The sequence below is a fragment of the Cardiocondyla obscurior genome, linkage group LG07, assembly GCF_019399895.1.
Source record: "Cardiocondyla obscurior isolate alpha-2009 linkage group LG07, Cobs3.1, whole genome shotgun sequence".
Lineage (NCBI taxonomy): Eukaryota > Metazoa > Arthropoda > Insecta > Hymenoptera > Formicidae > Cardiocondyla > Cardiocondyla obscurior.
The window spans coordinates 5,549,955-5,565,723 of NC_091870.1; the positions used below are offsets into that span (position 1 = coordinate 5,549,955).

Genomic DNA, 15,769 nt, shown 5'->3' on the forward strand with positions numbered 1-15,769 from the left:
CGTCCGGCCGATCCTCAACAACCACCATCAGATTAGGGACCCGCGAAACACGGAAAACCCGGCTACGCACTGGCACAATCTCAGACGAACGGCAGGCGTAGCACCGCAGGGCCATAAAGCCCTGCCGACAGGAAACACAGTTTACCCATCGGCGAGCAGATTCGGCTTCGTCAAATAAGACGTCGACGGAACTACAGAAAACACAAACAGAAAAATGTTAAACAATGTCAATAAAAAATAGAATTAAAATCGACACTTACGACATTGTAATAAACCGTATAGATGAGAAGAAAAAACAGCAAGGAAGTTACTGACGGACTGACGGAACGGACAACGAGACCAAGAGACAAATCCGACGCGATATAAAAATGCACATAAAAATTTCGAGAAGTGCAACGCGAAACCGCACGAACACAGCAAAGAAAAGTTATAAAGACTTACCTCGTATCATAATACACAGTCACCCCACGAAGAACACACACACACAGATAACACACACGAAAAGAAATAAAAAATTAAAACCGCGAAAAGTCAATCTGAAAGAAAATCATCTTTCAGAACAATAATCACCGTGACGCTGGGCGCAAGCGACAAACCGCCGGAGATAAGCTCACCGTACACGGTAACGCAGTTCGTACATGAACCCGGACTCTACTACGAGAACGTGGGACAATTGCAGCTATCAGACGCGTCGTGGAAATTAGTAATAATAACAAAAACGCAGGAATTAAAAGCGCAATACGAAAAACTACAAGAACGGGTAAAAGACGGAGAAAAAGCGTGCGAAACATATAGCGAAGAATTACTTAAGGATAAATGTAAATACTTAGCAGAAACAGTACGATCCCAAAACGAAAAATTAATAACAGCGATAGAATTATTAACGACATACGAAGCACAAAAAACAAAGCGAGGATTAGTAGACGTAATAGGAACGATAAGTAAAAACTATTCGGAACAATGGACGCGGACGACGAAAAAGTAATAAGCGAACAGCTAGAAATACTAACGAGAAGACAACAAACATTACAACATGTAGCAAAAAATCAATTAAAAGTAATAAACAGTTCGATTGGTCACATACAGGAATTAGAGGAAACAATAAAATACCATGAAAAAGTTATAACAAACGCGACGAAGCTATTAAGCAAAAAAGTAGACGGGGTAACGGGACAAGTAGAAATGACGGAACATTTCTACATATTAAGAATGCTAATAACAGATTTACTAACAAACGTGCAAGAAACGATGGAATTCATAGCACAAACGAAATTGGGGATAAAAAACACGCGAATGTTACCGGTTAATAAAATAATAGAAGAATTGAAAGAAGCAACCGCGCACCTCGAAGAAGGGACGTATTTCCCTTCAGAATAAATACAAAAATTGGAACGCGATAGAACAATATGCGGAAATAAGCGCATATAGTGACGAGCAGATGATAGTCACGATAATAAGATTCCCGATAGTAGACGACGCAAGATACGAATTAAAAAGAGTAACACCGTTTCCCGTATTGGACAAATCGAACGAAAACATATTTAAAATAATAGAAATAGAAAATGAATACATAGCAGTAGATAGAGAAAATAATAATTACCTAACATTAAAAAGAGAAGATATCAGGCAATGTGTAAATAACGATAATACATATATATGCGAACAAAGCATCCCGGTATACCATACCAGGGCAAGCGCACCGTGCGAGGTAAGAGCGATTACCGAGCCAGCAAAAAAGCCGGACACGTGCGTAACGCGAGAAGTTGCATCAAGAGCAACAGTATGGATAGCAGTAAGCGAACCACAAGAGTGGATATACTCCACGACAAAGGAGCAAACTATAGAAATTCAATGTAGACATAGACCGAGTAAAAAATTAGAAATAAATAGAACAGGAATAGTAAAATTAAGAACAGCATGTAAACTCACAACAACAGAAATGACAATAAAAACAAAAAACACAATAGGAGAAAGTAAAATAGAACGACACGTACCGACGTATAATTTAACAAACATAGAAACAGAACAGGGCGAAAAAAACCGACCCAATAATAAAGAAAATAGAAGAATTAAGCCGCGACAAGGTAATAAAAAACCCGAACGAATTAAATAAATTAGGGGTAGAATTAAGTAAAATGGACAAACAACTAGACGGAAACGTAATATTAACAAATAGAATAATCATGTATACAACGGGCACAAGCGCCACAATAATAGCTATAATAGCGACCATAGTACTAGCAATAGTAATAGTAAAATTGTACAAAAAGAAAAAGAATAAAGTAACCGAACAAATAATCCTACCCAGCGAAATAAAAAGAAGAAAAAAGAAAGAAACGCCGAGTGTAAAAACACCACGACCGACGGTGATACAATTGTAAGTAGAATAAGAAAACATAATTGTAAGGAAGAAAAGATTGAGGTGTATAAACACACCCAACCTTTTCTTTCCCCTACGGGGGAGGGATGTTGTAACCCAAACCCCGTTACAACACGAACATGACGCAGGGCATTTCGGAATAAGCATCTCGTAATTAAATAACCTCGGAGGATGCAAGATCAGCAAACCTCCTTAAGAAATTAAATAATAAAAGAAACACGTGCGAGAACTTATTGCCGAAATCGCTGAGGTTGCATTCGCCGAACTACCGAAGTTCGATTGATGATATCGCGTCACGATCAGTCGTCGAAGACGCTTCGTCGAGAACGGATTGCGCGATACGATCGATCGATATAACGGGGAGAAACGACAACCATGACGCGCGCGAGCATGAAAAGATTACGCGGGAGATCGAGAAGACGAGCGAGGCGATTCGCAGGAAGCATCGAGCCATAAAGACCTACACGATCGACGCCGACATCGCGTCGGAGAAGCGCCTCAAGCCCATCGTCGAACCTCTAAAGCGGATGGTCGAGACCGTCGAGGAATCCGGTATCGCAGTACCGAAGTTGGAGTCGAAATCGGAGCGTTTGACACCAAAACTGGAGCGACGATTGTGGTCGACACCAAAACCCGAACGGCGTTTAAACGTCACGTTTGACGAATCGTTGTCGTCGGCACCGTTAGGCGATACGATCGTAGCTAATCCGTCATTGAGTGATACGACCGTCGATTCGTACGTTACGACCGAAAACGTCGAACTTCCGTCGACGCCACGGCCCCGCACATCGACGCCGCGGTTCGGCGTATCGACGCCGCGATCGACGCCGCGATCTGGCGTATCGACGCCGCGGCCCAGCGTATCGATGGCAACGATGTATCTGGAAGCGGCGAGCGGTGACAGAAGAATAAATATCGATGACGTTTTCGGTATATACTTTGACACGAACAAAGTAATGCTCGGGAACAAGCATGTCGAATTCGACCATAAAAACGACGATAAAATCGTCGCTGGTAAGAGATATCCCGGTACGGAAGGTCTGTACGAGTTGATTTTCAAGAAGGTACCCGACGAAACCGCTTACACCGAGGCGGATAAACGTCACTACAAGAGCATACTCGAAGCGACGAACGCGCATAAGAAAGATTTCAGCGACAGCGGTCGCGTCATGGGTAACAAAGGCTCAAAGTACGTGAAGGTGATCGCACCGCTGCTGTCAGGCGATTCGGCCAGGAAATCGAGAAGAAAAAGCTCCGGTAAAGGATTACCTCGCCTCATGACGTTAAACGATCACGCGATCGACTACGTGCACTGGGACGATCCTAACGAGCTCGTGGATCGTCTTCGATTGCTGGATGCTTCGCGTCGAGCCGGTCACAACGCTCACGACAACGAAATTCTGTCGATCGTCGAGGAACTGCGCGAGGCGGGTTTGATTATAAATTGATCGACCGGGAGGAATCGAGCGACAAAATCGATCATGTCTAGATCGCGCAAATCGAGCGACGCAGGTCCCGAGAGGAGGCGACTCGTTGACGAGTTGCACGCCCCGGCGAGAAGAAACTTTCCGCGAAGACGCGTCGTGGTCAAGGGATATGACGATCTGTGGCAGGCTGATATCGTCGAGATGCAACCGTACGCGCGTTTCAACCGAGGCTACCGCTATATTCTTACCGTCATCGACGTACTCGGCAAGTACGCGTGGGCGATACCGCTCAAGAACAAAAGCGGCAGCGAGACGGCTGACGCTTTAGCGGAGTTGATGCGAAAGAGCGGGCGATGCCCGAAAAATCTGCAAACCGACATGGGAAAGGAGTTTTACAACGCCGACGTGCAATGACTTTTCGCGAAACGCGGCGGCAATCATTACTCGACCTACTCGGTAATGAAGGCGTCGATAGTCGAACGATTCAATCGCACGCTCAAAAACGCCATGTGGAAGATGTTTACACTCAACGGTAATTATGAGTGGTTCGACGCGCTACCGCGTCTCGTAGACGAGTACAATAGGCGCAAGCATCGAACGATCGGCATGCGGCCCGTTGACGTGACACCTGATATCGCCAAAAACCTCCTCGACACCGTGTACAGCGCTATAAAGATAGCCGCTCCGGCCAAATTCAGGGTCGGTGATAAAGTACGCGTGAGCAAGTTTAAAATGATTTTTGAAAAGGGATACACTCCGAATTGGACCACCGAGGTTTTCACGATCGTTAAGGTGCAGCAAACTAATCCAGCTACCTATCTACTGGAGGATTATCGCGGTGAGGCGATATCCGGAGCGTTCTACGAGTATGAGTTGCACCGCGCGACGCATCCGGACGTGTATCTGGTGGAGAAGGTTCTGCGCAAAAAGGGTGACAAGGTCTACGTAAAATGGTTGGGATTCGACGGATCGCACAATTCGTGGATCGACAAAAACAGCATCGTTTAAAAAATTTTTTTAATTCACACATGTGTATGTGTGATTCGATACAAAAAATGTATAAAAATGAGAAAAATATATAACGTACGCATTGTACAATGTTTTACTTCATTTGTATAATTACATCTATAATACATACTACATACTGCTTACTGCTTTACTGCGTACATGTGTACTGCATACTGCGTACATGTGTACTGCGTACATGTGTACTGCATACTGCGTACTGCGTACATGTGTACTGCGTACATGTATACTACGTACATGTGTACTACGTAAGGGCATGCTAGCGACTACTAACTCAAACCTGTACATCATCGCATAATAATATAAAACATGACCGTTTCGTCGGTCGTTTCGAGATTTCCGCAAAAATACTGCTTAAATTTGAAAAAAAACAGGCAACCATGAACGCCTCAATCAACGCATCAAACACCACAAACACCACAAAATAAATTCAAACTAAGTTTAAACGACATAAGCAACCAAGAACATCACATACACCGCATACACCGCAAAATATAATATGCGAATGTTAACCCATACATTATATCGCAATTAACCGGTAAAAACCAAAAAAAGAAAAGAAATACCAACTATTGTACCGTCAGTAAAAAATAAAGGGGTAAAGGGGTAAAGGGGTAAAGGGTAAAGATATATAAACCGGTAACAACAAAAAAAAAGAAAAAAGAAAAGAAATACCAACTATTGTACCGTCAGTAATAAAATAAAGGGGTAAAGATACGAATATAGTTGGAGAATATGACAGCGCTAGGAATAAATTTTGAAAAAGATGCAATCATGAACGCCTCAATCAACGCATCAAACGGCACAAAGTGAAAATCAAATTAAATTTGAAAAAAAACATTAGCAAACAAGAACACCTCATACACCGCAAAATAAAAATTATTTTGTGCAATCCAGCCCATTTGCTAGCTGCAAAAATCTGACATTTGCAGAACTCTATTACAAGTAATACAATAAAATATGCGAATGTTAACCCATACATTATATCGCAATTAACCGGTAAAAACCAAAAAAAAAAGAAAATAGAAAAGAAATACCAACTATTGTACCGTCAGTAAAAAATAAAGGGGTAAAGGGGTAAAGATATATAAGCCGGTAAAAAATAAAAAAGAAAAAAAGAAAAAAAAAAAGAAAAGAAATACCAACTATTGTACCGTCAGTAATAAAATAAAGGGGTAAAGATACGAGTATAGTTGGAGAATATGACAGCGCTAGAAATAATACATATAATGTATGTTATTCCACGCATGCTTCATATAACGAGCTCGAGACTTTTATAAAATATTTTAAAACCAGATAAAAATACAGTTCCGCAAATTTCAGACTGAATTTTAAAAAAAGAAGCAATCATGAACGCCTCAATCAACGCATCAAACACCACAAAGTGAAAATCAGACTAAATTTGATAAAAAACCTAAGCAACCAAGAACATCTCATACTCCACATACACCACAAAATAAAAATTATTTTGTGCAATCCAACCCATTTGCTAGCTGCAAAAATCCAACATTTGCAGAACTCTATTACAAATAATACAATTTGAAAAAAAACAGGCAATCATGAACGCCTCAATCAACACATCACTCTCCACAAAATGCAAAATATGCGAATGTTAACAATCACTCGAGAGACCTTGCATCAATCGGAAGTATAATACATCTATAATACATACTGCATAAATGTATACCGCATACATGTATACCGCATACATGTATATCGCATACATGTATACCGCGTACATGTGTACTGCGTTTTTATCGAGGTATGCGATAATGACCCCACGGCAAGGTCTCGGTCGAGTTCGGCACAAGATATCGCTTGTCGTCGTACGGACTCAGAGCGATCTTTGTCTCGGAAACGGTGTATACCTCGTGCAATTTCGACCTGATGCACGATTGGTCGCGAGTCATAGCGATCTCGTCCTCGAGACACCTCACGTAATCGTCGAACGTTATAGTTTGCGCCACGACTCCGCTCTTTACGCCCTTTGCTTTTTTGGTGTCTTTTCTACCGTCTACCCTGATCGTACATCTTACATACATCTTAGCTCTGAGTCCGACGAACTCTGTGACGATCGCACCGTTACACTCGTCCTTCATTAAGCTGGGTATTTTTTTGTTCGCGAGAGGTATACCATACGCGTTATCGGGCGGATGGTCGCTCGTGTCGAACCTCGCGATATCGCGTTTCATCATCTCGTATACATCGTCGCACTCGACGCTGTACACAAGACTGTCCGTGTCGGTATACATGACGCTACATTTGTCTCCGAAAGTCGGTATCATATACTCGTGATGAAACTCGTACAAGCATACTTTAGATATGTCGAGTATAGACATACCGACGTATATCGGCTTGGCGAATTTCACCTCGAGTTTACGCAATTCCACGGCTACTAAATTTTCCGCAAATACGCTTCTGCTGTGAAAATTCGGTTTGGCGATCATCGCCTCCACACCGCACCGTCCGTCCCACTGCGAGAGCAAGCGAACGTCGACGCGATTTCGTACGTTCTCCATCGTTTTACCGAACACCGCGTTGTTCATCAGTTTAAACAAATTTTTCTCAAAATCGTTGGTCGCGCGAGTTCGATGTCGCGTGTTGAGCTCGATGTAATCGCGCAACCATGCCGATTGAGTGAATCGCAGCACGCGGTAAACCTTGGTGACGCGAAGACCGTGACGCGTGCACAGCTGCAGATTGCGATAGTGGATGACGTATCGCTTCTTATAACACAGCGTAGCCAAAAGTTTTACATCGTGTTTCGCCCCCGGTGGTTTCTCTCGCGTGGGACAGAACGGCAGGTCGGAGTGCGCGTCGTGCACGCTCGCGGGATACTCGAGATCCACCTCGAGAATATATTCTCGTGGGCGAGTCCGCGGCGATCGCGTCTACGTCGAGGTTCGCGAGGTCGTTGTCGTCGACCCATTCGAAATCCGCGTACGGTAACGGCTGACACATGGCCCATCCGTACAAGTTATTTACATCGTAATACACAATGTACGACGAAGGTTTCGACGAGTCGTACCCCGACCGCATGTATCTGTTATTGGCTCGCGCGTATCTGTTGGAGCATTGACTTAGACCGCCGCGTATACCGCGTTCGACGAACATCACCATGTCGATGTCGGTCAACAATTCGAAATTTATGCGCGTATGCTTGAGCATCGCATCCCACGTGAAACCGGGTAAGGTGTAGTAATGCGCGGGATCGAGTCCGTAACTCTCGACGCATCTGTCGCGAAAATTTTCAAATACGTCAGCCAATAATAGTACATCAGTCTTGAGGTACAGATCGCTGTACTCGCCTAGAGTTCGAACGGAGAACCGCTGCCATACGGTCTCGGCGTGCCCGTAATCTGTCTCGGTCACCGTATCACCGGTCAGCGAACTGAAGAATGAGTCGCGCGACGGTAGGCTTGACTCATTCAATTTTTCAACGCTGTTGACGTACTCGTACGGAAATACACCTTTTCGCGTCAAAAGATTGAAATTTTCTTCTGAAAGTGTCGCAAATTCAGCGCGCAAGATTCGCAATTTGTCTTTGGCAAGTAGAGACGATAATTTGTCGAGGCTAGCGTTCAAAAATTTGTACGAGTCTATAAAACGCAACTTTATCGCAGTTTGCGAGTCCTGTCCCTCAGCCGTATCGTTAACGTGTTTCGTAAAGGAGATATATTTCTCCTTCGTTATCGGCAATAGATTAATTTTACCCTCGTACGCTGTGGCGATCTCCTTTATAACAAAGTGTGCATCGTAACCCGACAGATTGTGAAATACGACGGGGATGTAACGCGTGTCGCGGTATTGCAGGTTACATTTTGAGTGCGCGGAACCTCTATACCGACCGGTCAAATGACAATGATCGCGCACACGCTTCTCGTCCGCCGCAAACGGATTTTCGCATACGTGACACAGCGTCGCGTTCTCGTGCACCTCGAGCTGCGCATTCGACAACGTCTTCATCGGGACAACGTTTGAGATTACGGTTTTTACTCGATGAGCTAATTTCACTAGCCGCTCGACGAACCACTGAACGCAATCGGGTTCGCGACGATATTCGTATCTCGAGAGCGTCTCGTCGTACGAGCATCGGACGTAGTATCCCACGCTGAATACTTCGTGATGTTGATAATTAAACGTCGTTTGTTCGGGCGATGATGGTGGATCGATATTTCGCAGCACGCACTCCAGATCGGCGTATACGATGAACGGCACGCGCTCCTTGTTGTCGTGATTAGAAAAGCTGAGCCATTTGTCGTCCTCGCTGGGTAGTCGTATAGCGCAGTCGTTTAATATTCCGCAATCCATGACGTGAGCCTCGAGCTTCTCGCTCGAACTAAAGTAATAAAGACATCTAAAAATAAAATATTTAAAAAAAAAATAATATTTAAAAAAGAAAAAATCAATTATATATTCAAAAACCCATACGTACCGATCACAAATGTGTTTACGATGCTCGCGTCCGCTTAGTTGCGAACTGACGAGGCGTGATAGATTATTGATACACGCAAAGTGTCCCACTTCCTGGTTATTGTTGTCATCGTTGTTGTCGCGTTGCACGTACAATAAATTTACGTGTCGCTTTTTCTTCTCATTGCTGAGGCGTATAGGTAGAACGTTTATTTCTTTTCCACGTGTTTTTGTGACGTACACGTTGATCGAGATATCATTCAATCGTTCGAGTTTCGCAACGTCATTAAGAGTCGCAGGAAACTGCACACCCTCGATGTTCAGCACCGTTGCGTAATGCGGGTACGACGATTCCCGATCCACGTGCTGCTTCACGGGATACAGAGCCGCCACCACCGACCACGCGAGACACTTGTCGTCCATCGATTTTACGCATATTACTGCTTTTTAGCGACTATCTTTCGCGACAATGTAACGTGACATCCCGCACGCATCGGATTGTACTTATTTACGTTGATCAACGAGTTCAAAATTTGCGACAACGCCCATCCGCTGTCGCGCTCCTGAAACTCCTCGAGAGAAGCTAGTGTAAGCATCTGTTATAAACAGACCGATCGGCGTGTAAAACGCGTACCGACGGCGTGGTCACGGCATGATGCCGTCGTGAAGAAACGCTCTAGGACGGTCGAAGTGACGAGCTAGGTATCGTCAATAACAACGAGAATGTTCGGGAGCACCTGCTACGCGGTAGCGCGGAAAAGGGGTGTTTCCCGGATATTTAAGGAGAATTCTAAGAAGGCGCGAGGCCTTTCGCTTTTTGTCGTTTGAGTCGGAAGAATTATAGTCGAGTCGAAATTCTTGTAAAAGCCGAAGTATTTCTTGTAAATCTCGTGATCGTCTTCTTGGTAATAAAAGTGTGTTATCTGTCAGTCGGAGGTATATATTTTCTAACATCCCGTTCAAATAAAAAGAAATTTAATCGCAATTAAAGCTTACAACATCAGAAGTGGGATTACGTTTAACTGCCGCCCTCAAAGAGGCAAAGCCGCAAAAACGACGCGATTCGGGAAGAAAACGGCAGCGAAACGACCGAATTGGTTCGAGAAAGTGCGGTCGAGTGCCAGATTGCGCGAAAAGATGGACAGAACGCGTCTGGAAGAGATGACGTTGAAGGAACTACGGGCAGAGGCAGCAAGACACGGCCTTCCAGACAGAGGAGAACAATCGACGAGAGCGTCGATTGTGCAGGAAATCCTGACGCATCTAGAAAGAACACGAGAGGACACCGGAGAATCTGAGGGGCCTCCGGAGGAGCCCGTTGCGGGCCCGTCAACCCGCCCATCGGCGCAAGTGGGCGAACGGTACGTGACGGAGCAAAGGCTCCAGGAGTTGCTGCAGGCCAACGCCTTTGTGCAGCAACAACTAATAATTCAGCAACAAGAACAGATGTTTGCGCGCTTGACGGAGATTTTGGCGATCAGGCAGGCTACGGCGCCGGCCCCGACGTCGAGTGCGGCTCCGGATGAGAGAGAGGAGCCGGTGAATCTGAGAACACAAGGAGGAAGCTCACCAGCCAGGTCGTCCGGCGGGTCGCAGCAAAGTGGGCTTCCCATCAAGTGGATAGCCACTCAGATATCAGAATTTGGCGGAACAGAAAACGAAAATGTGCAGCAATGGGTGGACCGCGTCGACACCGCGGCTCGCATCCACGGAGCCTCGGATGCGGCCACGGTGGTAGCGGCATCCAGCCGACTCACGGGTGCCGCGCGGAAATGGTACGATTTGAAAACGGGACCCGTCATGGAATCCTGGGTAGCCCTCAAGAAGGAGCTGCTGGCCATGTTCCGGAGGCACGTTCCTTTTTATGATAGAATAAAAAAGGTCGAAGCCAGGAAGTGGTTGGCAGGGAAGGAGACCTTCGACAACTACGTCGTCGAGAAGCAGGTCCTGATGCAACCTCTCGAAATGCCAGCGGAGGATCAAATCCAGATGCTCATCGGGGGGATACAAACGAGCTCGCTCCGGGTCACGGCGATGTCACTGAGAGCCAAAACAGTGGAAAAATTCGTGGAAGAGATGCGGTACCTCGCCGCCGCACACACGGACTCAGAGCGGCATCCGGTGGCCAGACCAGCCCCAGCCCAGCGGAATGAACGGCCCTGCCGCAACTGCGGCGGACGGGGACATTTCCACAAGGAGTGCAAGGCGGATGTAACCTGCTTTTTCTGCAAGGCCAAGGGGCACCGGCAATACGACTGCCCGGTACTGAAAAACCGGGGGAACCGCACGGAGAGAGCTGCCCCAAGGACCGCTGCTAACATCGACGAGGACGGAGCCGCGGGAGGCCCGAGCGGAGAGACGGTAGCAACAGTGAGGGAGACGGATCGTCGAGTCGAGGTGGACGAGCCGTATCTGGACGTAAGGGGCTTGCAGAGAGAGGACTGTAAGTTCCGAGCACTAATAGATACCGGAAGTCCGGTCTCGTTTATTAAAAATACCGTTTATAAAAATTATATCGAGCCGAAACGTTTATTGTTAAAACCCGTGATCGGAAAATTTAAAAATTTGAGTAACGAACGATTAAAAATTAAAGGAATCGTGCGGGTTCGAATTAATTTTCTTCAATTGCCGACCGAAAATTTTGAAATAGATCTGCATGTATTGAGCCATGACCTGTGCGAGAGCGATGTAATATTAGGCAGACAGTTCATTAGCAGCGCGAAATTAACTTTAATTTATAAGCCGTCGAGTCTTGCGGAAAACGAGCGCGTACAATTGTTTACAAACCTCCCGTTATGTATCGATGCCGACACGAACGAAGAAGATGTAATAATAAAGGTTATAGAAGAGTCGAATTTGAACGCACCGAGTCGTATTAAGCTGAAAAAAGTACTCGAACGCGTGAACCATGCGAAAGTCACGCCGATTACCGATGATTACGCGATGCGCGTCAAGTTACGAGACGAGTCGACCTACGCGTATGCGCCGCGTCGATTCGCGTTTGCCGAACGCTGTGAAATAAGAGAGATAGTAGATGAACTCCTGGATAGGGGCATAATAAAGAAAAGCACCTCCCCTTACTGCGCGAGGGTGGTGCCGGTCAAGCGGAAGAGCGGCGCAATGCGTCTATGCGTGGACCTGCGTCCGCTGAATGCTCGAGTGGAAAAGCAGAATTTCCCGTTTCCAATTATCGAAGAGTGCCTGTCGCGGTTAGCCGGAAAACGTGTATTTACCCTGCTCGATCTCAAGGACGGCTTTCACCAGATACGGGTACACGAGGAGCACACAAAGTATTTCGCGTTCGCGACTCCGGATGGACAGTACGAGTACTGTTTTTTACCGTTCGGTTATTGCGAAGCACCGGCCGAGTTCCAGAAGCGGCTAGCTCAGATTCTGGAACCGTGGATCCGTCGCGACCTAATCGTATTATACATGGACGATATTTTAATTCCGTCGAGATCTGAGTCAGAGAATTTACGAATTATAGAAGAAGTATTGCTCGAATTAAAAAAATATGATTTCCGGTTAAATTATGAAAAATGTAGTTTCCTGCAAACAACTATCGAATTTCTAGGCTACGTGATATCGGCAGACGAAATTACGTTAAGCCCGCGGCACCTGCGAGCGGTGCGAGATTTCCCGCGACCGACGAATACACATGAGGTTCAGCGGTTCTTAGGCCTCGCGAATTATTTCCGCCGTTTTCTGCCGGAATTTACGTTAAAAGCGAAACCTCTAACAAATTTATTGCGCAAAGACACGAAGTTTGTTTTCGATCAGGAATGCGTAAAAGCGTTGGAAACCTTGAAGGCCGGACTCGTTTCACCGCCGGTGCTCCGGTTATATGACCCCGCGGCCGAAACGCAGTTACACACGGACGCGTGTATTACGGGCCTGGGAGCCGCGCTCCTGCAGAGACACGCGGGCAGCGCGTGGGCTCCGGTCGCGTATTTCTCGCAGGCGACAAATAAAGCCGAAGCTAATTACCACAGCTTCGAATTAGAAATGCTGGCGGTGGTACGAGCGGTCGAACGTTTTCATATATATCTGTACGGGCGTCCTTTTAAAATTGTTACCGACTGCAACGCATTGGTATATGCGATGACCAAGGCGAATCTAAATCCACGAATCGCGCGATGGACCTTAGCGTTACAAAATTACACTTTCGAGATAATACATCGACCGGGAACGCGCATGGCTCACGTTGACGCTCTGAGTCGCAACGTGGGCTACGTTTACCAGATGCCCCTGGAAAGAGAGTTGGAAATGCGGCAGCTAGCGGACGCGCGAATCTCCGAGATTAGTAAGGAACTCGAGTTCCAAGATAGCGATCGTTTCTTATTGATCGACGGCCTTGTATATAAAAAGAATGGGGAGCGCAACCCCCAGTTCGTCGTGCCCGAGTCAATGGTGTCGAGTCTACTCCGCGCGCACCATGACGATGCGGCCCATTGCGGGATAGACAAAGTGTACGAGGGGATCAGGGCGAATTTTTGGTTCCCTCATCTGCGGAAAAAAGTAGCCGACTACGTGGCTAATTGTTTTACTTGTCTTATGGCAAACCAATCACCTCACAGCCGGGAAAGAGAAACGCATCTCTACCCGGACGCAAAAACGCCCCTCGAGGTCCTGCATATGGACCATTTCGGCCCGCTGGCCGACTCGGAGAACGGTTACCGCCATGTACTCGTGTTTATCGACGCGTATACTCGATTTACGTGGCTCTTTCCGACGAGATCGACGGGCGCGAAGGAGGTGACGGCCAAGTTCAAGGAAATTTGCGAGATGTTTGGCAACCCGAGAAATGTGGTATCGGACCGAGGGACCGCGTTTACCTCGCGCGAATTTGAGAATTTCGCGGAAGCAAGAGGCATCCGGTACCGACGGGTGGCGGTGGCGGCTCCTTGGGCCAACGGAATGGCCGAACGGGTGAACCGATTTCTGAAAAATTCTCTTTGTAAAACGTCGGAAAAACCGTCAGATTGGGAGGCGAATCTGGGCACCGTACAGTACGTTCTTAATAATACGCGGCACTCATCCCTTAAATCGACTCCGGCAAAGCTAATGTTCGGTTTTGACCAGAGGAGCCACACCGATGCGGCTTTTGTGAGTTTTACTCGGACCCTAGCGGGGATTGACGAGGACGTGGAGCGGGAGCGGGAAATGTCGAGGGACATCGCCGAACGCACGACGGATCGCATTCGCGAATACAATAAAGCCTACGCGGATGCAAGATTTCGAAAACCTACGCGATATACCGAAGGCGACTTGGTTTTGGTGCGGGATTCGCGGGTAAAACCGGGCGAAAACGCAAAATTAAAACCAGCGTACAAAGGCCCGTATCAAATAACCAAAAATCTGGGTAACAATCGTTATGTCGTTAAAGATATACCGGGGTTCAACCAGGGACCGCGCCCGCTAGATACGGTACTGTCGGCCGATAAGATTAAACCATGGGTGCGATTTAAAGATTCACAGAAAGAGGAGCAAGCAGAAGCGACAGCCAAACCAGAAGAAGACAGCACCGAAGTGCTAACCGACGCCGAGAGTGACAATGACCTAATGTAATTATGTAAAAAAAAAAAAAAAAAGGGAAAAAATATATATATGTAATAAATGTACATAAAGCGAAGTCGCTGCAGCCCATCTCACGGCACCAATTTTGCGCCCAAAATTGGTAGTGCAGGATGGCCGAGCTGTAAGCATCTGTTATAAACAGACCGATCGGCGTGTACCACGCGTATCGACGGCGTGGTCACGGCATGATGCCGTCGTGAAGAAACGCTCTAGGACGGTCGAAGTGACGAGCTAGGTATCGTCAATAACAACGAGAATGTTCGGGAGCACCTGCTACGCGGTAGCGCGGAAAAGGGGTGTTTCCCGGATATTTAAGGAGAATTCTAAGAAGGCGCGAGGCCTTTCGCTTTTTGTCGTTTGAGTCGGAAGAATTATAGTCGAGTCGAAATTCTTGTAAAAGCCGAAGTATTTCTTGTAAATCTCGTGATCGTCTTCTTGGTAATAAAAGTGTGTTATCTGTCAGTCGGAGGTATATATTTTCTAACATCCCGTTCAAATAAAAAGAAATTTAATCGCAATTGAAGCTTACACTAGCGTGAGTTCAATAACATGTAGTCGGTACCACTCGCGTACATCAGTATCTCGAAAGATCTCACAGTTTTTCGTGGTTATACTTTTGTTGGCGCGTTTGTCCCCAGCCGTGAATTCACCGTTGAACGCGAGTAGGGAATAAACACGGGTTCTAATCCATGGGGCAATGAGCGGGGCGCGGGGACGGGGAAGGATCTACAGCAAGAGGAGCGCAGGGAGGGGGAATCTCACAGGCGTAGAGACGAACGAATCACCCCACTCTTTTTCTCTTATGTCTCTACGCCAGTGAGATTCCATCTCCCTGCGCTTCTCTTGCTGTAGATCCTTCCCCCGTCTCCGCTCATTGCCCCAAGAATTAAAACTCCTCCCTGCGCTCCTCTTGCTGTAGATCCTTCACCCGTCCCCGCGCCCCGCT

The 15,769-nt window shown here is 46.5% G+C and overlaps 1 protein-coding gene across 1 annotated transcript; it reads left to right on the plus strand.

Moving 5' to 3' along the window:
• The first annotated feature begins 1,438 nt into the window (after nt 1-1,438).
• LOC139104342 (uncharacterized) lies at nt 1,439-2,113 on the plus strand. Its single transcript, XM_070659767.1, has one exon. It carries the CDS (start codon nt 1,439-1,441, stop codon nt 2,111-2,113), a length of 675 nt encoding a protein of 224 aa, XP_070515868.1.
• Nucleotides 2,114-15,769: the final 13,656 nt, after the last annotated feature.